This window comes from Panthera onca, chromosome D4 (genome assembly GCF_046562875.1).
Source record: "Panthera onca isolate mPanOnc1 chromosome D4, mPanOnc1 haplotype 2, whole genome shotgun sequence".
Taxonomy (NCBI): Eukaryota; Metazoa; Chordata; class Mammalia; order Carnivora; family Felidae; genus Panthera; species Panthera onca.
Window position 1 is genome coordinate 44,750,711 of NC_138351.1, and position 21,451 is coordinate 44,772,161.

The 21,451-nt window shown below is 39.0% G+C and overlaps 2 protein-coding genes across 5 annotated transcripts in view; one reads left to right on the forward strand and one right to left on the reverse strand.

The window, feature by feature from the left end:
• DENND4C (DENN domain containing 4C) overlaps window positions 1-13,476 on the forward strand; it is a 123,686-nt gene extending 110,210 nt beyond the window's left edge. For all 4 annotated transcript variants that reach the window (XM_060609683.3, XM_060609686.3, XM_060609685.3 and 1 more), the window contains 4 exons: window positions 709-826; window positions 7,421-7,571; window positions 9,860-9,924; window positions 10,142-13,476. In XM_060609683.3, coding sequence (XP_060465666.3) covers window positions 709-826; window positions 7,421-7,571; window positions 9,860-9,924; window positions 10,142-10,278 — 471 coding nt within the window. In that variant the 3' untranslated portion in view covers window positions 10,279-13,476. The remainder of the gene's footprint in view (window positions 1-708; window positions 827-7,420; window positions 7,572-9,859; window positions 9,925-10,141) is intronic.
• A 20-nt stretch (window positions 13,477-13,496) lies between these two features.
• Window positions 13,497-18,117, reverse strand: RPS6 (ribosomal protein S6). The gene is made up of 6 exons (XM_060609689.3): window positions 17,899-18,117; window positions 17,231-17,362; window positions 16,508-16,718; window positions 16,162-16,308; window positions 13,944-14,101; window positions 13,497-13,849 (listed from the first exon to the last, which is right to left on the reverse strand). Exons 1-6 carry the CDS (start codon window positions 18,100-18,102, stop codon window positions 13,754-13,756), a joined length of 948 nt encoding a protein of 315 aa, XP_060465672.3. The 5' UTR covers window positions 18,103-18,117; the 3' UTR covers window positions 13,497-13,753.
• Window positions 18,118-21,451: the final 3,334 nt, after the last annotated feature.

The window sequence follows — 21,451 nt, forward strand, 5'->3', positions numbered from 1 at the left end:
TAGTTATATGGTCATACCTAGTTTGCAAGGGTGGCTAGAAAAGGTAGCTTTTATTCTGAACTATCATATCACCAGTTGACCTTCTCACAACAACTTTATTTTAAAGGACTCCTCTTATGCATGTTTTTCAGATGATATAATTAAAAGTTGGAGAAGTTAAGTAATTTCCACAAGGTCACACACCTGCTACGTGACGGGGAGCCAAGACCACAGTCTGGCTGTCTGACTTTAAAGCCCTTACTGTACTTGGGCTGGGGTGCCCGATTCCATTGGAGATAGTGGGCTCCTAGAGTTCCTTCATTTATAATATTGATTAGAGACACCCCAACACACACCAGGGGCACAGGAAAATATTTTCTTAAAGTATTACACTCTATTTTGACTCATTTATTTTAAGTAACAGCACAAGATAGTAGAAACTGTTGTACTTTCTCTACCTTAAAATTTGTTCTAATGGTGACTAATCTTTCATGTGGCCACTGTGCCAATTACCAAGTTGTCTTTGCAATCTGTGGAAGTAGGAATGAAAAGTCTGCACCTCAGAAAGTAGGAATATGTATCAATACAAATAAAAATCAAAATTTTTTGCTTAGAATTTTAGGTCCACAGTTTCAAAAGAACGCTTTTATTTTATATAACCAAGCTTTGCTAGATCCACTGGTAATTATTATGCTTAGAGTACTAATACTTTCTATTGATCTCTTTTAGCTTCCTCTGTCATCTCTGTCCCAGGATAGCAAACTTGTGTATATTCAGCTATTATGGGATAATATCAACCTTCATCAGGAACCAGGAGAACCTTTGTATGTCTCATGGAGGAATTTTAGTAAGTAAATTAGAATTAAAGACATAAAAGACTCAAACTGGAAATAACCCATGTATCTTTTCATAGGTGAATAAATAAACAAATTGTGGTACAATCCATACAGTAAAATACTATTTAACAAGAACGAAGAATAATGGGTGCCTGGGTGGATCAGTCGTTTAAGCGTCCGACTTCAGCTCAGGTCATGATCTTGCAGTCCATGAGTTTGAGCCCCACGTTAGGCTCTGTACTGACAGCTCAAAGCCTGGAGCCTGCTTCAGATTCTGTGTCTCCCTCTCTCCCATTCATGCGGTGTCCCTGTCAAAAATAAAAATAAACATTAAAAAATTTTAAAAACAATAAAGAAGAATAGACTACTGAGGTAAAAAATTGAGATGAGAGAAACAAATTATTCTGCTTTACTTTAAAATTTTTCATATGTTTTTATTATTTCTTTCAAAAATCTTGCCACTTTAGATCAAATTGATTTGTGCTTGTACTGACCCATTTAACTGCATCAGGGAGTTGAAGAGTGTTTTGTGATTTTTCTGTCAAATGCCAATTGGTTAGGTATTTGGAGAGTAAATTCTTTTTTTTTTTTTTTTTTTTTTTAATTTATTTTGAGAGAGTGAATGAGCAAGTGCATGTGTGAGTAGGGGAGGGGCAGAGAGAGAGGGAGAGAGAGAATCCCAAGCAGGTTCTGCACTGTGAGCGTGGAGCCTGACACCAGGCTCAAACTCACAAACTGTGAGATCATAACCTGAGCTGAAATCAAGAGTTGAATCCTTAACCTACTGAGCCACCAAGGTGCCCTGGAGAGTAAATTCTATATAGTTTAAGAGTAATTTGGATGTGTTGGTATAAGATCATAATTTTAATTACATGGATACTAACCTCAAAGATTCTGGTTTCATTTTCAGTCTTTTGTATTTAGAACATATTTTTACAGAGCATTTAAAAAGTTGTATCATTCACTGTTCCATAGTCCTTTAAGTCAATAAGACGACACAACCCAGGAGATGAATGAACAAATGACATCAGTAGGCAGTTCATGGAAGAAACATTACATAGTTTATATTAGTTTGCCAGGGCTACTATAACAATACCACAGACTGGGTGGCTTCAGCAACAGAAATTCATTCCTCACAGTCTGGAACTGGTGTGAGCAAGGTTGGTTTCTCCCAGGGCCTCCCTCCTTGGATTGCAGTTGGCCTTTTCTCTGTGTACATGTGCATCCCCCTGGCGTCTTTTTCTCTGCTTATGAGGACACCAGTTATGTTGGATTAGGTTCCCACCCTATGACCTCATTTAACCTTAATTACCTCTTTAAACACCCTATCTTCAGGGGCGCCTGGGTGGCTTGGTCGGTTAAGCGTCCGACTTCGGCTCAGGTCATGATCTCACGGTCCGTGGGTTCGAGCCCCACGTCGGGCTCTGTGCTGACAGCTCAGAGCCTGGAGCCTGTTTCAGATTCTGTGTCTCCCTCTCTCTCTGCTCCTCCCCTGTTCATGCTCTGTCTCTCTCTGTCTCAAAAATAAATAAACGTTAAAAAAAAAAAAAAAAAAGACCCTATCTTCAAATATAGCCACATTGGGGGTTAGAGCTTCAAACATATGAATTTTGAGGAGATATAATTCAGTTCCTAACACAAATATGAAAAAATGCTCAAGCTCTTTATTTAATGAAATATCAAGTTCTTTTGTTAAAAAAGGAAAAATACAAACTTAGTTACATCAGGATGGCAAAAGATCTTAATAATTAAAATCCAGTCTTTTTGAGGATATGAAGGAAAAGAACACTTTGATACACTGTTAGAAGTGCAAATGATATACTTCTGGAGAACAATGTGGACTATATTATCCATATTTAATATGTGGATATCCTTAAACTCAGCAATCACAGTAAGACGGCTCTGTTCTATAGAAAGCATATGCAAAGCTTTCTGTACAGTGATGCTTACTGTATGAATATTTGTTTTAAAAACTTCACATAAATACCTAACAGGAGAATTGAGATAAATCCATACTATGAAATGTTGGCAGCCAAGAAAAAGTATAAGGGTCATTTGCATACAGGTGTCTGAAAGGATGGATGCCCATCATATATTGAGTGAAAAAGGGCAGGTTTCAGAACACTATATGATCTTCTTTCTTTTTTTTCTTTAGAAAAATCAACCCCAAAATATATATCTGTGTTTTGAATATATGCAAGTAAAAAGGTCTAAAACTACTAACAGTGGCTCCTTGGAAGAGAAAGGGAACAGTTCACTTTTAATCTTTTATTAGATTGTCCTTTTCAAAAACTCTATTAATATTTTGCTATTTGGATTGTTTCCCTTGAAAATGCTAGTCATAAAATTATAGTTAAGTACATTATAAGCTGTTTTTGTCATTTTTGTTGTTGTGGTTTCAGTTCAGATATTTTTATGTTTTTTTTAAATAGCCAAGTAGCCTTGAAATTTCATGTTAGAAAATGATAGCGTTGCTATTTCTTTAGTTATTTCCCACCTCTCTTGAAATGCACAAGTGTTTCAAAATATTCTATAATTTATGATGAGAATAAAATTTAGCATTTTCAAGAATGGCCTTATTTCTCAAGAATGCCTTGATTGGCTGCTTTAAATGAAGAATTGGCATGTAAATGACATTAAAAGAGAACAATTAAGTGGGTGATGACTTTTATTTTTTTTTTAATTTTTTTTAAACATTTATTTATTTTTGAGACAGAGAGAGAGCGAGCACATGAACAGGGGAGAGTCAGAGAAAGAGGGAGACACAGAATCTGAAACAGGCTCCAGGTTCTGAGCTGTCAGCACAGAGCCTGACGCGGGGCTCGAACCAACAGACCGCGAGATCATGACCTGAGCCGAAGTCGGACACTTAACTGACTGAGCCACCCAGGCGCCCCAAAGTGGGTGATGACTTTTAGAATGGTACAACTTCTCAATGACTTCTGGAAGAGGATTTTCAGAGACCCGCTTCCTAGCAAAACAACCATAATTGGTGAAAATTATTAAAGAAAAAGGAGGGAAGATGGCAGAGTAGACGGATCTTGAGTTTACTTTGTCCCACAGACAAATTGAAGCAACAGCTACATCTGTTGAACTAATTGAAAATGACCTGGAGACTGGTGAAACAGATCTTCCAAAGCTAGTTGTAGAGAGAAGTCCATATCAAAAAGGGGCAGCAGGGCAGTCGGGAACCATACTTCCAGTACAACTAACTACAAGTGGGAGGAGCATCATAAGCATGGGGGAGGAAGGAGGGGATCGGACCCCATACTAGGTACCTGCACTGAGAAGCAAAGTCCCCATAACTTCTGGCTTTGAAAATCAGCAGCACTTAACTCCAGGAGAGCCAGAGGATGATAGGAAGCTGAGTCCCCACCTTTAAAGAGCCAGCATGCTAAGTAACTTGCTGGGGACACAGCAAAGCAGCAGCAGTTTGAAAAGTGCCTGGGGTATATGTGAAGGAGATTTGTTGACTAATTTTAGGACATGTACCAAAGGGGCAGAGATCTATAGACCTCTCTGGGAACAAAAGTGCTGGCAGGCACTGTTTTTCTTCTCCTCCCCTAGCCTAGATAGCTGGACACTTGGGGGAGCCAATATTAACACTCTCCATGTACCCCATGGTAGTCACAAATCAAACACCTCTAATATAAAAAAAAAAATAAAGAGAAAGGAATCTAAGCATAAAAACTAAAGAAAACCCTCAAACCACAAGGAAGAGAGCCAGAAAAGAAGAAAGGAATAGAGAATTATGAAAACAACCAGAAAACAATTAAAATGGCAGTAAGTACATACCTGTCAATAATGACTTTAAATGTAAATGGACTAAACACCCTAATCAAAAGGAGAGGATGACAGAATGGATAAAAAAAAAAAAAGAGAGAGAGACCCATCTCTTTGCTGCCTACAAGAGACTTATTTTAGACCTAAAGATAAACAGAGAATGAAAGTGAAGGGCTGGAAAAAGATATGTGTGCAAATGGAAACAAACAAAACAAACAAAAGCAAATAGGGTAGCAATACTTATGTTAGACAAAAAAATAATACTCTGGTTTCTCTTCAGATTGTATAAATCTTTCGCCTTTTACCTCTATCAGACAGAAAATAGACATTAAAACAAAAGAGTGTGGAAAGAGACAAAGAAAAGCATTATATAATGATAAAGGGATCAATCCAACAATAGGCTAAAACAGACCTAAAGAATAGTCTAAGACCTAAAGAATAGTCTTTCCAACAAATGGTGCTGGGACCACTGGAGCAACATGCAAAACAAAAAAAAAGGCAAAGATGGATCACTTCCTCAAATTATACATAAAAATGAACTCAAAATGGATTATAGATCTAAATGTAAGAGCTAAAACTGTAGAAGTCTTAGAATAGGAGTAAATATTCATGACCTTGTAGAACACAGGCCTTTTTAGATATACCACCACCAAAAGCACAAGTGAGAAAAGGGAAAGTAGATTAAGTAGACAATTAAAATAAAAAACTGTGCTGAAAAATAAACCATCAAAAATGTCAGCCCATGGACTAGGGGAAAGATATGTACAAATAATACACCTTAAAAAGGATTTAAAGTCAAAACATACAAAGAACTCTTACAACTCAACAATAAAAAAACAACCCACTTTAAAACTGGGCAAAGGATCTGTCTTAGTCCATTCTGGCTACTGTAACAAAATACCAAAGACTGGGTGGCTTATAAACAATAGAAATGTATTTCTCACAGTTCTGTGGGTCCAAGATCAGGGTGCCAACACAGTTCAGGGCCCTCTTCCAGGTTGCAGATTTCTCATTAGATCCTTTCATATGAGGGAACTCTGGTACCGCCCCCCCCCACTAAATTTTATAGGCACTAATCCAGTCATGAGTGCTCTGTCCTCATGACCTAATTGCCTCCCAAAGGCCTCACCTCCTAATGCCATTACATTTGATATGAGGTCTTTCAACATAAGAATTTTGGGGAGACACATTCAGACCATAGTAGGATCTGAATAGACAGTTCTTCAGAGATGTTATACAAATGGCCAAAAGCAAATGAAAAGATGTTAGATATCATTAGACCTCAAGGACATGCAAACCAAAACCACAAAGAGAGACACTTCCCACTCAGTAGGTAGGCCATAATCTAAAGGATCAGACACTAACAAGTGTTGGTGTTAGTGAGGATATAGAGAAATTGGAACCCTTATACACTGCTGAGTGGAATAAAGAATAGTGGAGCTACTTTGGAAAACAGTTTCGCAGGTCCTCAAAATAGTAGAGTATTCATAAGACACAGCAGTTGCACTCTTGAGTATATACCAAGAAATGAAAACATACCTATGTATAAAAATTTGTGCACTGTGCTTAGCATTTTCTTAATAGCCAAATAATGGAAACCACCTAAATGTCCATCCACTGATAAATGGATAAAATATGGCCTATCCATACAGTGGAATATTATTTAAAAATAAAAGTATTATTTTTAGGGCTGAGGGGTTTGGGAGATAGAGGAGGGACTGCTAATAGGAGATTTCTTTGGGGATGATAATATGATGATTGTACAGCTTAATGTACTGAAAACCACTGAATTGTACACTTTAAATGGGTGTATTGAATGGTTTGGGAATTATATCTCGAAGTGTTAATTAAACTAAATGAGAAACAGTGAAGTTGCAGATTATATTTGGGTTAGGTTCTAAAATCACAGCATAGCATAAAAATCAAATATATTCAAAGGTCATCATGTGGCAGGTAGAAGAGCTAGAATCAGAGCCCGTAAGAGCCAGTATTTCCCCTTGTAATAGAGAGCTTTGCTGTTTCTTTGTTTGAACACAAATGAAGTACTACTAGTTACCTTTACTAAGGGGCTGTGTTGTACGAAAAATACAACAGCTGGTTTTATGATGGATTCTCAATGAGACTGACTAGGGAGCTACTGGATACATATTCCCATCTCAACTCACATGGGTATAAATAAAATTGTACGGCTGCTGGAATTACCTGCAGTATTAGTTTTCCTTTTATTCTGGGCCAAGCACACTTCATTGATTTTGTATACTTTGAATGTCAGCATGATTGAATTCCAGTACAGTACTGAAGCACTTTTATAATCTATGAAATCTGTATAAATGTTTGTTCTTAATAATTCTAGAATTGCCTTTGTATCAATTAGGATTATACTCGGCTATATTTAATGGCAAATAACAGAAGTTTAAACAGGTAAAGATTATTCTCTCCCATAGAGAAGTTATGAAGTGGACACTCCAGGACTGATAGGCAACTCCTCTGTCATCAGGGACCCAGGCTCCTTGTGTTGTGTCTTACTTGTGTCTTGCGTTTCCATCAGTTAAGGTTGCTCTGTGGTTATAAGATTGCTGCTGGAGTACAAACTATCACATCCCAGCCTGAAGCAGGAACCCCTGTGTTCAGAGAAAAGGCAAAGGGACAAGCCTTTCCTATCTGAAGAAAGCAGGAAAAACATTTTGTAGCTGGTCACATTGACACAGAAGTTTACTCTTAAGGGGGAGGCGGTGTTGAATAGAAAACTAGAAAATGCTACAGTTCTGGAAAAAAAGTCTTTTAAAAGTAATTATTCTTACTTCCTGTGTTCTTCTTATTAGATTCTGAAAAGAAATTGTCTCTCCTGTCAGAGGAACAAGAAGCAACAAGCACTTTAGTAGAAACCATCAGGCAGAGTATTCAACATAATGATGTTCTGAAACCCATCAACCTACTTTCACAGCTAATAAAGCCAGACATGAAAAGACAAAGGTAATAATCATTTTTGCTTCTTGCCACTCAATTTCATGTTTAAGTATTATTTAAAACATATCTCTAATTGTAAAAGAAGCATACCTGTTTTGAAAAGTGCTACCCAGAGTTTCCTTTCATACCTGAGCAAACCTAACAAAAGTTCTGGTATAGAGGAATAGATTAAATTTTAGGAGGTGACTCATGAATGTCTAAACTGTACTGCGTCTTTGGGAACCACTGCTGTTATTCACTGGAAAGCTTCAATGAATTTGTTAACAGTGATGTTATTATACATGTATACTGCTTGTTCAGGCCCTGTCAACCTGCGCATCTTATATTTTATTTTCTTGTGGGATAGTTAAAAAAAAAAAAAAAAAAAAAAACCTATTTAGGAATAGAAACAATTTAGGAACGTGATGGAAACAGTGAATTAAAAAGGATAAGGGGCTTTCCTGCTTCTGCTAACATGCTTAGATCAGTACTCACTCCAGCCTCTACATAAGTAAATTTTGCAGTGGAAACTTCAGAAAAGTGGCATCATAAATTCTACCAATCATTAACAGTTTCCAGGTACTCTACAAGTTTCTTTGGTTGTGGCATCTTTGAAGATAACTTCAGAAGTGATAGAGCATGAATTGATTATGAAAATGATGGGTCCTTTTGTAATCTCAATAGGTGAGATAGAGATGACCTTCACAGTCTAAAGAGCAGCTAGTTTCAAGCATCTGTAGTTTAAGGGCAGGGAAGGAAAATTAGAAATGACAGGTTATGGCTTCTGAACCTTTTAAACAAAGCTATATGATGAAGCTTTATCAGAGTCAACATTACTCTGCAATTTTTTTCTATGTTAAAATATTCAGGAATCACTTCATTTCTTAAGCTTTCCTTCATTTTTAAGGTTTGGCTTTTGACAGTATTATGTTCACAGACCAAATAAATATGGTTCATCCTTTATTGGTAGGTTAAATAGTAAAGAGACCACACCACCTTTCACACTGTGTCCAAGGGTTTTGGACCCCGAACTTACTTAAAAATTAACATTACTTTGTCAAGTGGCAAAAGATGAGAGAAGACCCTGCTTTTGCAAATTTTAATTGGAAAGTAGAGTTAAATTGACCCCTTGAATGACCCCCCCCCCATGGAATTGATAATCTGTGTATAATTTTGGACTACCCCAAAACTTAATAGCCTACTCTTGACCAGACACCTTACCTATAGCGTAAACAGTTAACACATTTTGTATGTTGTATTATATACTGTGTTTCTACAATAAAGTTACTAAAGAAAATGTTACTAAAAAATTATAAGGGAAATACCTTTATAGGACTCTGCTGTATTGAAAAGCAAAACAAAAACAGTGTGGGGGTGCCTGAGTGGCTCAGTCTGTTAAGTATCTGACTTCAGCTCAGGTTGTGATCTCACAGTTCACAAGTTTGAGCCCCATATCCAGCTCTGTGCTGACAGCTCAGAGCCTGGAGCCTGCTTTGTTTGGATTCTGTCTCCCCCTCTCTCTCTCCCTCAAAAATAAACATTAAAAAAAAAAAGTGTAGGTGGACCCATGGAACTCAAACCCATATTGTTCAAGGGTGAAACTGTGTATTGTTAAAATGTTAATAATGAAGGTAAGCCATTTAAAAGTTTTTGGTGTGAAGCCTTAAGCCCATAACTTTTTAATTTGAAATAGAAATTCAGTGTTGCAAAGGGTGACATAACTGTGGAGTGATATCAAAACCAGTGGATACATTGCTGTTAACTATAGAGCTTGGGGAGCCTGGGTGGCTCAGTTGGTTGGGCGTCCGACTTCGGCTCAGGTCACGATCTCGCGGTCCGCGGGTTCGAGCCCTGCATCAGGCTCTGGGCTGATGGCTCAGAGCCTGGAGCCTGCTTCCGATTCTGTGTTTCCCTCTCTCTCTGCCCCTCCCCCGTTCATGCTGTGTCTCTCTCTGTCTGAAAAATAAACGTTAAAAAAAAAACAAACAAAAACTATAGAGCTTAATCATTGCTCACCATTTTAAAAAACCGCCATGAGGGGCGCCTGGGTGGCTTGGTCGGTTAAGCGTCCGACTTCGGCTCAGGTCATGATCTCATGGTCCGTGAGTTCGAGCCCCGCGTCGGGCTCTGTGCTGACAGCTCAGAGCCTGGAGCCTGTTTCAGATTCTGTGTCTCCCTCTCTCTCTGCCCCTCCCCTGTTCATGCTCTTTCTCTGTCTCAAAAATAAATGTTAAAAAAAAAAAAAAAAATTTTAAAAAACCGCCGTGTGTTTTTATGTTCTTTGCCCATTAACTTTAAAAATACTTGTTTTATAGGAGTTTATACCGAGAAATCCTCTTCTTATCATTAGTGTCTCTTGGAAGAGAGAATATTGATATTGGTAAGTTGGTTAATGATTACTAAAGCAGGTTTTTTCATTCTCTTAAGTAATTTACACAATTGCAATTGGTATGGGTAAACACTCCTCTAAGTTTTGAAAAGATTTCTACTTTTAAATATGCAGTTTATATATGTACTTGACTTTACTTGACTACCATTTTTCTCTTTATGGCTTTTGTTTCACAAATTACAACTCCATTTTTGAAAATGTCTTTCAGAGGCTTTTGACAATGAATATGGACTTGCATACAATAATTTGTCTTCAGAGATTCTTGAGAAGTTACAGAAAATTGATGCTCCGCCAAGTATCAGTGTGGAATGGTGCAGGAAGTGTTTTGGAGCGCCTCTCATTTAAGTAAGAGGTTCACTAGATTTTTTGATGCACAAAGCTTGAGGGTAAATAGATTCAGTTGGCAAACATGTAAGGTTTGTTCCAAATGCTAACGATTGATGAAAGTGAAATGAAGTTAACTCTTGGGACAGTATATAATGAAATGTAGCTTATACTGAATCCTCTTGCAACATAAAAATGCTATTAAAATGTCCCAGGGTTCATGTCTGAAGGTTTGCAACTTCTAAATGGTTTTATCTGCCTCCGCTTGAAAACTGTTTTTTGGATTTCTCAGTGTATGTAGGTTGATGAGAAATATTAATTCTTGGCATTTTGTTTATATTTGAAGCTATTGGGTTTGGGGCATAGTAGTTTAATGTAAACTTGCCTAACCCCCAAACAAATGAAATCTCAATTATAAGAGCAACTATTTGTGTATGTGTGTATATGTGTGGCTGTGTAGGTATTTGTATGTACAGCCATATTATATTTATTAAAATTCTTAGACTGCATGTTGCAATACAGTTCTCTGAAAGGGGTCTGCAGCTATTAAATGACTACTACTAAACTCCTCTGTAGTCATTAATCAAAATTACCTTAAAGTCTGATGACAACTGCCTTGCCTCTATTTCTTCATATTATGTATTTTCTTCCTTAATGGATTATCTTGAATATCCACATTACTTTTCATCCTCTTCCCAATACCATTAATTTGCAACAGCTTTAAGATTGGAATAAATGAGCCAATCATGTAGTTTAAATGAAATTAAATCAGCCTCATAATTTACAAAATTGGAATAGGTTTAAAATGTTCCTCTTTATTCTTTGGACCTGAAATTGTTCAGGTACATGAATTGTTGCTATTGGTCACTTTTAAAAACCTGTGGGATAAACTTGCACTGCACACAGAAATTTTATTCTTGTATAATAGATTTCTATGCTTATTATTTGTGCATTTGTAAATAGTTTTTTTTAGGATTGATCAATAAGTCTTAAAACATTAAAGCTTATTAGGCTTGTTGCCAGTAGGTTCAAGAAAATCATGACCTCACATGCCTGACATTTATCATGCCTTTCATTAAAAATGTCCCTTAGGAATAGTAATGTTTGCCTTAACTCTGCATGGTTGAAAAAGCCAATGGTTGATATGTGTGCTTTTATAGTAATTATGCGGATGACTAGATCAACTGATTAAAAAATTATTTCCATTACAAATCTCCCACCTGGTGTAATCTTTAAGAACTTGTTACTATACCAGTCTTCCAACATTTCAGGGTTAATCTGACCTATGCAGATTTCATTTCAATTTATTGTGAAAGTGCTAAGTGAAAGAACTTGTCAGAAATTATGCACAACTCTCATTACCTTAAAGTGGATTGTTTGCACTGTCTCAGAGTATGTATTTTTGCAATTTAACACTGCCCCATCAAGTTTGGAATTACCTTGCAAATAAAAACCCCAGGTTGAATAAAATGAAAAATTCTTAAGCTTGCTGTGCTGTTCCGTCACATCTTCAAAGCTCCTGAAATGTGGACAATTCTAACCCTTTTGACTTTTAGAATCCAGTACTGTTTAAGCCTTAACTTGAACTAAATTACCCCCAAAGCACTTACTAAGAAGTGTAATGAACATCTCCTTACACATTTAAGATTTGGCCGTATTTGTACCAAAGTATGCATTTTCTAGTAACTGTCTGTAACATTCTAAATGACTCATCCATTTTACATTGGAAACCTTAGCCTGCTGCTGTCAAGAAATAGGGATCAATTTATTAAAAGCACATAAAGGCCTTTTCTAGCACCTACCATAGAAAGTGGACCATTACAAACTGCAAAGGAAAACCAAACAGCCAGATATACAATTATTATCCATAGATTTAGAGATGTTTACAATGAGTTGTAGCAATGTATAAAACTTAAAAGCCTGAGAACTTCTGCAAATAATCTTTCAAATTAGTGCAGATTGTTTTTTAACATTACCTAAATGCTAAACCTTTAACATATGGAGTGGACAGTCTGATACAACTTTAGCTGCATTTTGTAGGTTAATTATAGCAACCCGCTTTGTTAGGGTTAACTGTGTTCAGTAAGCAGAATATAAGCATAAGTCTCTTAATATTGGGATATTCAATTGTTGCTCTTTTCATTTTTGGTGCAAACTAGAAATGCAGGATACAACATTCTTAATGTTGAAATATTCTCCAACATCCTCTTTTAAAAAGTAGTTCTCAATCTTAAATCTGCTGGGATTAATGAGCTAGAATAGTCTAACCCAAGTATTATCTGTCCACTTTAGTGACTGTACTCCTTAATATGAGAAAGCAGGGTGATGGTTCTCATGTTTCATACATTGGAATCAACCAAGTACTGGTTAATACAAACTCTGGGCTGTATACCAGACTTGACTTCCGGCCTTTATGTGACCCCCCCCCATGACTGCAGTGTTACTCCTTTTTGGTTTGGGTCATTTTAAAATGCTTCATTTTCCTTTTCTGCCTTTTTAGTTTGACTTCAATTTACAAAATATCAATTGCCAATCAAGACTTCCCCTTTTATGTAACATTTTAGTACCTTGTATGAAGAGCAATGGAGATCTCACTTTTGCCTAAGAATCTTCTATCTGGTCCAGTCTAGGGGATGGCATTACTGGTATTAGCCTGAAACTTGCAAGTAATGTAGAATCTCGGGCCCCAAACTTCTGAATCACTGCACATTTTGTGAAGCACTGCTCCTCTGTTAAAAGCAGTTTGAAAATTTTACTTACCTGTGGTTAAAAAAAAATGTATAATCCAGCAAATAAGGAACTCCTGTTCTTCACCCTTAAAGCCTAACGTGCCTTTTAATGATCCTTCTAGTCTGTAAAAGGTTGGTTCTAACTGCAATTACTACAGAAACTAGACAGGCTACATTAGAAAAAGCATGCTTTCTCTTTGTGCATCTTTCATTGATGCAAGGAATGTTTCTTAAAGGCACACTGAAACCATAAAAAGGATGAATATAACAATTCACTAGAGGTGAAAAGCTTTTTGTTAATACAACTTGCACTGGTTTTAAAAGCTTTGTGAACTGTTTTAAAATGGTATCCGTTAACTATGCTTTTAACAAGGTATCTTTTTTTTTTACTTACGTATGACAAATGTCCATCTTCATAAGGGCACTTTTCATGTATTATGTATAGATCTTTAAAACTGTATTCTTCAAAATAAAGTATACAAAAGATTAATAGTCTGTCCTTTATTTCCCCCAAGTTGTTCCATGACGCACTGAAAAAGCAGTGGACATTCTGCTCAGAATCCTTTCCTGAGCTATCCACCCATTCCCCCCAGAACCCTGTCCTGGCCATCTCTACCACTGTCCCAGTGTGGTCTCAGCCTCTCCACTTGAAGGGATCTCCTGCACACTTCCTTTTCTGTGACCAGAATTTGTTTCTTATGAATGAAGAAAATCAATAAAGGTAGTTTGACGTCTGATCTTATTTATTTGTTCCTCTTACAACAATCTCATTTTTGACTGGACTCAGACTTTGAGGTAGAAGCTCTCAGAGAAGACAGCCTCCGTCTCTTGGCAATCTGTTCCTGGCGCTTTTCTTTGGCCTCCTAAACAAAACCAAAAAGCAGTTATAGCTTGTCTGAGTTAAAAATGTAAATCCAAAGTAAGGCCTGACTTTTTCTACCAGGTATTTTGACTTACCTTCATTCTCTTGGCCAAAAGCTTAGCGTATTCTGCAGCCTCTTCCTTGTTTTTCTTCGTGCGCTGCTTCTTCAAAGCAATGCGCCGACGTTTGTGTTGGAGGACACGTGGAGTAACAAGACGCTGTATCTTGGGTGCTTTGGTTCGAGGTTTCTTACCTGAAAATTCAGACAAGAATTCCATCACTTGTCAAGAATACCCTTGTTCATCAGAATCCACATCTACATTTTAAAAACATTACTAATAGTAATAGCTAGGAAAACTTAGCTGTATGAGGCCTTAAGCTGAATCTGAACTATTGTATAATTTAAAACACTACCCTGTCAAACAAAAAGACAAGATGGGCTAAATATTCTCAAAATATAAGTAGCTGATTAAGTCCTTCTGCAAGGTGAACAGACTTTGTCTACTAGATGCCAGGGTTTTCCTGCGTAGTGCATTTAATCCTAAGACAGCCTGTTACACATTAGTACTCTGAATGTCAAGTTCAAGAACATATGTAGATTCATGTTACGCTGCCTGGAGAAAGCCCTATCCCAAGCTTTTTCCTACTCCATTTTGATTTCCCTTCCACAGTTAGATGGTCTTTGTAAGGTATTCTACGTTTGTACTGTAAGACACTGGAGCATTATTTTCAAACCGTATTAACTGTATGTTTAACTCATCTATGAAAACTAAGTACAACTCTTATCTGCACCAATATCCTAACCACACTTTGAAATCCCATTTGTGCTTGAGTCTAGTATTTGCCAAGGCAGACCCTGCCAATCTGGGGAATGAAACCACGCACATTAGAATGTACAACACACTGTGCTTAGAGTATCTTCATTTGTTGTCTGTGAATCCCAAATCCTAATCTGCTTTGGAGCAAAAGCCTTTTCCGATGTAATCATTGGAGTCTGTGGACAACTAGTTCGATTAACAAATAGCTAAGGCAAATATTCTGAAAGGAAATGCTCAATTGTTCAGGTTCTGCTGCTACAAGTCAATCCCTTAATTTTAAAGATGTTAAGAACCTGTATTACAAGCCTGTTAACCAGAACACTGGCTACACTGGCAGTATTTCCAGGGGTGTGGTCATGGGCAACTGCCACGTACCTGCCTTTTCTTTCTAACTGTGAACTTCAGGAGAACAACTTGTTCTTTTATACTATATCCTCTACACTTAAAATAGTACCTGGCACACAGGTGTTCAGATATTTTGGACTGACCCATAAGCACTCACTATATGCCAGGAGCCACATTTTCCCAGATTTGTCAGGAAAACCCAACCAGGACTGACATGCTCTTTATTCCATGTAATGTAAAATACTCCTACACTTTACTACACACATACCTTACTACAGACATTAACGTTACAGAAAACAGGTGCTACAGACCTCACTGGTAATGGATTATGTTACCTAACAATGTATCTAGTATATACCATCTTAACATATAAAAGCTCCAAAAACCCAAACACCTGGACCTAGTATTTTGAATAAAGTGTTTTTCTTCTAATGGCCACAATTCCTATTGCCACCCACACCTAAGACTGAGAAAAAAAGGGCCAGGGGTGCATTGGTGGCTAGCTGGTTAAGTGTCAAGACTCTTAGTTCAGCTCAGGGCATGGTCTCAACAGTTCATGGGATCGCGCCCCAAGTAGGACTCTGCACTGACAGTGCAGAACCTGCTTGGGATTCTCTCTCCCCCTTGCCTGCTTGCACTTGCTTTCTATCAAAAACAACAAACATTTAAAAATTTTGACTTAAAAGGGGGGGCGGGGGGTTGGGCAGAAGTTAAAGCAACTTCAGTTGATGAAAGTATAAATTCTTCTATAAACAAACAATAGAAACGCTAACATGTAAAGAAAGCAAAATTATGGGGGGGGGGGGGGGGGGGATGTGAGAGCACGTTCAATCCTAGTCCCAGAATTTTTCATCAATTTTTTTTGACTCCTAACCCCAAAGCCATGAACTTCACACATCTGATAAAAGTCATCTTCAGATAAACTTATACATCAATGACTCAAAGCAAAATTCCAAGTATGCTTCTAGAGAATCATCAGATATGACAAGGATTAATACCAACTGGCTATATTGACCCTCTCCCCCAGTTTTCCTAAAAAACTTAAACCCCAAGCAAATACGTAGTGGGCAGACCTTACTTTCTAGTATGCCCACAACATGCTACAGACAAATGAAATGGAGCAAACTCTAAATTGCAAAACCTCCCCTACCTTCTTTATTTAGAGGCTTTCGCACAACATACTGGCGGACATCATCTTCCTTTGAGAGATTGAAAAGCTTGCGGATTCTGCTAGCTCTCTTGGGTCCCAGGCGACGAGGCACAGTAGTATCAGTGAGTCCAGGAATATCCTTCTCCCCTGAAAGGAAAAAGTGATCAAAGACCTTTTTAATCCCACAACTTTCTTACAAACAAAAATCCTAATTACTCTTTATGCATTGGTAAAGAAACAAGTCCACTGGTCAAACTGTGGACACTGCAAATAAAAAACACTCGGGTAATCAACTTTTAAATCAATGTCAACAAAAACTGAACTCAAGAACACAAAGAAACCTCACCTTTTTTCACAATGACCAAGTTGAGAACACTGAGATTGGCATCCACGATGCAACCCCGAACAGATTTGCGCTTTCTTTCTCCAGTCCTCCGTGGTCGGTAGCAGGAATGCCCCTTACTCAGCAGGAGGCGGACACGGCCATGGGTCAAGACACCCTGCTTCATGGGGAAGCCTTGTTTGTCGTTGCCACCACTGATTCGTACCACGTAACCCTGTAACATACAATGACACGTTGCAAAATAAAAGACTAAGGCCCTTATGAAGTATACCCCAAATCCTAGAAGTATGCTAAAACCAATTTGAAACTTGGTTATGAAGTTTTCTTTATTTTCAGTTTGCCAAGATCAATTAGCAAATTCCTATCAATCAAGCCCTCTAACCTATACATTTTTGTACTAGATGTTAACAGTTCCAGGGAAGGAAAGATTATGTGAAGAAACCACAAGAGAACAAACAAGTGAACCAGAAACAACCCTGTTGGCACTTTTTAAAGATACTCTTTGGAGATTATCAGCTTGCAGGGCAAGAACTTTAGGTATTATTTTCCCATGTGACCTACAAAACCCTGCAAGGTGATAACGCTACCCGAAAAAGGTACACTTGCAAAGAACCAGCCCAAGGTCAGAAGACAGAACCCGGAGTTTGAACCGCACTACATACACCAATTACCAACTACGTTTACTACCTCTTACACAGCTTCAACAATTTAATAGTCAACTTTTACCTTCCATTCTTCCCCTAATGCATCAGCAGCAACTTCTGTGGCCATTCGCTTCTCATAAAAGGTACGAAGTTTGCGTTCATCGTCCACTTCAATGAGTTTCTGGCAGCCAGTAGCTGGGAAAGAGATGTTCAGCTAAGGATTAAGGGGGGGGGGGGGGGAGAGCTTTAGAGAACCGCTGAATTTACAAAGGTAATTCCATTGCCACCAGCCTTTTATGTAACAGACAACGAGCAGAAATGCTGAAATGTGTTCTACTAGCTAAAACGTGTGCATAGAACAACGCGGAAGCACCGCCCTAAAACCCGGGCTAATTTTTCCTCAAGCATCGCGGAATGACCCCGGCGCGAAGGGCCCTCCGTAGCCGTGTAGCCTACCAGAGCAAGGAGCCCGAGTTACGGGCCGCAACTAGGCAGCAGGGTCATTAATCTGTCCCGCCGGGCGTGAGGACGCCACCATGGCGCTCCCCGCCCGGCGCGGCTCCAGCTGTAATCGCTCGCCATCCGCTCTCCCAAGAACCCGTGGCCCCAAGAATGGAGAACTTTCTCCCGCCTCAGACTCTCCTCAGCCTACAGCTAGGATTTTGGAAAGCTAGGACTGCGGTAATGCAGCGTCCTGGGGCACGATTCACGTACCCCAAGCCTAGCCCAAAACCCTCCACCGCTTCCTACCTTCATGGTGAGGCTGCCTACCGCCTCCGAAGCGCCACGAAAAAAGAGGCCCGACTTCCGCTTAGCCCACGTCTCATAGGCACTTCTAGTTCTCGCGAGGTTAGAGGACGTCTGGGATAGCGGAAGTGAGCATAGGTGGGCGGCACTTCCGGAGCCGGGTTTAATTAGTGTAGAAGGGTTAGTTCCGCGAGCTGTCTGTGTCATTCTCGCCGTGACGTTTGTTTTGTTCGTTTTTTGTTTTTTGTTTCTGAAGGTTAGCATGTCCGCTGCTCAGTCTGTCCCGCACCCTCCTGGGCCAGAGCGGGGTCCCAGCTCCATCTTGGCCACTCTGCATCTGCTGCTACCACAGAAGGAAGGCAGGAGCGGAGTTCAACTCTCTTGGCCTCTCCTGTACCTTAGTGTCCGAAGATTTTTAGTTCCTTTTGTTTCAGAAGCTTGCTCTGCCCTGGTTCCGGCTGTTCACAGCAGGATGACTCGAAAGCCGTGGTTTGATTTTGTGCATGTCCTCTAACCAGTCGCCCTGCAGACATCGTTTTCTTTTAAAAAAATTTTTTTTTTAACGTTTATTTATTTTTGAGACAGAGAGAGACACAGCATGAGCGGGGGAGGGGCCGAGAAAGAGAGGGAGACACAGAATCGGAAGCTGGCTCCAGGCTCTGAGCCATCAGCCCAGAGCCGGACGGGGGGCTCGAACTCGCGGACCGCAAGATCGTGACCTGAGCTGAAGTCGGACGCTCAACCGACTGAGCCACCCAGGCGCCCCCAGACATCGTTTTCTGTCGCAGAATAACACTTTTCCTTTCGCGCAAGCCATTAACCGCAGTTACCCTCAGTCCAGGCTACCATCGGTGCGTCCCAAATAGTCTTCCTGGTTCTCTCTTGCCTGTAGAATCTACAACGCCAAATTCTATCATTCCCTTGCTGGAAATGTGCCATTTACTTTCCACTGCAGTTAAATGCTTTCCCATCTCTTGTCCCTGGCCTCAAACTTCCCACAAATTCCTCTATTGCCATTCGTTAATGCCATGCAGGTCTTTCGGATTAGATGTCACTCCCAAGACAAACCCTTCCTGACCATGCTACCTAAAATAGTACTCCTCTTTTTATCTCTGTTTTTCTTTCTCATACTTAATCATGATACCTAAATGGTATGTTTACGGTCTGTGTCCACTACTAGGTGATAAATGAGGCCAGGGATCCTATCTTAACTTCACTGTGGGACACTTAGGGCACAGCACAGTGCATGGCACATGTAAGTGCTCAGTAAATATTTGTTAAATTAATAACCCCGGCCCTTGTATGTATTAATGTATTGCAGTGTGGTAGCATGGAACCAGCCAGCAGAGGGAGAATAAGTGAATGTGTTATAGTAAATCTTGAATCTGCAGTGATGCAACTCTTAATAGTATAAAAGATGGGAGAAAGATACAGTGCATTTGATAGTGCTCCAGAACATTCCTGGGAAGACAAGCATGGGAACCCAGGTAGTGTAACTCGGAAATCCACACTTGAAATCAGTATCCTGAAGGAAGAAATGTTTATTGCCTATTACATATTTATTCCATATTTATTCTTCGAGAAATAAAAACTCCTGTATTTCAGGTAAACAATAATTTACTTTCCAAGATTATTACATCCCATCTTCCACTTCAGTATCGCAAAGATTTTAGTTTAGGCCTGTTTTACATTCAAAGTTGAAATGTTCTACCAAATCCTGTTTGATCATTTAGTTTTAATGTCTAGAAGGTTTGTGAAATGATGCATTTAAAACCTGTGTAATTTTTTCTGTAATGAGGTGAAAATGGTGTAACAGAATTAATCATTTTTAAGTAAACAATTCATTGACATTTAGTACACTGACAGTGTTACCCATCCACTATTTCCATCTAGTTCCAGGAGGAAACCCTGTACTTATTCAACAGTTGCTCTCCATTCCCCTTCTCTAGCAGCCATGGGCAACCATGATTGTGTTCTGTCTCTATGGATTTAGGTCTTCTGTATATTTCATATAAATGGAATTATATGTCTGGCTTCTAATGTCTCTGAAATTCGTCTACGTTGTAGCATTTATCAATACTTCATTCGTTTTATTAAAGTTTTAAAATTTTATTTTTTTAATTGTTTTTATTTTAGAGGAGAGAGTGCACTGGAGTGGGGAGAGGGGCTGAGGGGAAGGGGGAGAGGGAGAGAGGGAGGGAATCTTAAGCAGGCTCCACGTTCAGCGTGGACCCAGATGCAGGGCTTGATCCCATCACACGGGGATCATGACCTGAGCCGAAATCAAAAGTTGGATGCTCAACAGATTTGTTTATCCATTCATTCATCCACTGATGGACATCTGGGCCGTTTCCAACTTGTAACTTGTGAGTAGTGCTGGTATGTTTGAGTACCCATTTTCAAATTTTTGGGTTACATACCTAAAAGTGGAATCAATGGGTCATATGTTAATTCTGTGTTTAATTCCTGCAAGAACTGCCAAACTGTTTCACAGCTGCTGAGCCATTTTACATTTCCACCAGCAATTTATGAGGGTTCCAATTTCTCCACATCCTAGACAACACTTGTTATTTTGTTATTTTCTTTTTTTTTTTTTAATTATAGCCATCCTAGTGGGTGTGAAGTGATACCTCATTGTGGTTTTGATGTGCATTTTCCTAATGAGTAATGATGTTGAGCATCTTTTCACTTACCTGTTGGCCTTTTGTATATCTTCTTTGGAGAATAGAAAACTAAAAAAACAAAATTGGGTGGTACTTGAATAAATTTTTTTAATGTTTCTTTTCAGGGGAGAGAGAGAGAGAGAGAGAGAGCAAGGGGCAGAGAGAGAGGGAGACAGAATCAGCACAGAGCCGGTTGCGGGGCTCAAACCCACAAACCATGAGATCATGACCTGAGCTAAAGTTGGATGCTAAACCAACTGAGCCACCCAGGCGTCCCTCCAATTATGTTTCTTAGCTCTAATTGTTTTCATTGAAGTAGTGGTGGTGACTTAACGTGAGGCCAAGAGTGTCTTTCCACTTTCTTGTTAATGTCTTTTGATGTACAATAGTTTTTAATTTTGATGAAGTCCATTTTTTTTCTTTACATTCATGCTTTTGGTGCTGTATCTGAGACAAATCGATTGCCAAATCCAAAGTCATGATGATTTACACTTATATGTTATTAAATAAAATCTTAAAATTTAATCTCTACATCCAGCCTGGGGCTTGAACTCACGACCATGAGATCGAGAGCACCACACTCCCCTGACTGTGCCAGGTAGGCGTCCCTACCCCTACATTTTCTTTCAAGAATTGCATGGCTTGAGTTCTTATATTTAGGCCACTGATCCATTTTGAGTTGATTTGTTAATATTGCATGAGGTAGTGAGTCCAACTTTATTCTTTTGCATGTAGATATCCAGTTGGCCCACCAGCATTTGTTAATGAGACTATTCTTTCCCTCATTGAATGATCTTGGCACCCTTGTTGAAAATCAGTTGGCCATAGATCTATGAGTCTGCACTCTCAATTGTTTTCCATTGGTCTATATGTCAATCCTTATGCTAGTACCA

Excerpts from the sequence above, each read along its gene's own strand:
- RPS6 (XM_060609689.3), bottom strand. The coding sequence starts at position 18,102 with ATGACACAGACAGCTCGCGGAACTAACCCTTCTACACTAATTAAACCC. Across the intron at positions 16,719-17,230 it reads CATTAGGGGAAGAATGGAAG|GGTTACGTGGTACGAATCAG; the intron begins GTAAAAGTTGAC and ends TGTATGTTACAG. Across the intron at positions 13,850-13,943 it reads TTTTGGCCAAGAGAATGAAG|GAGGCCAAAGAAAAGCGCCA; the intron begins GTAAGTCAAAAT and ends GGTTTTGTTTAG.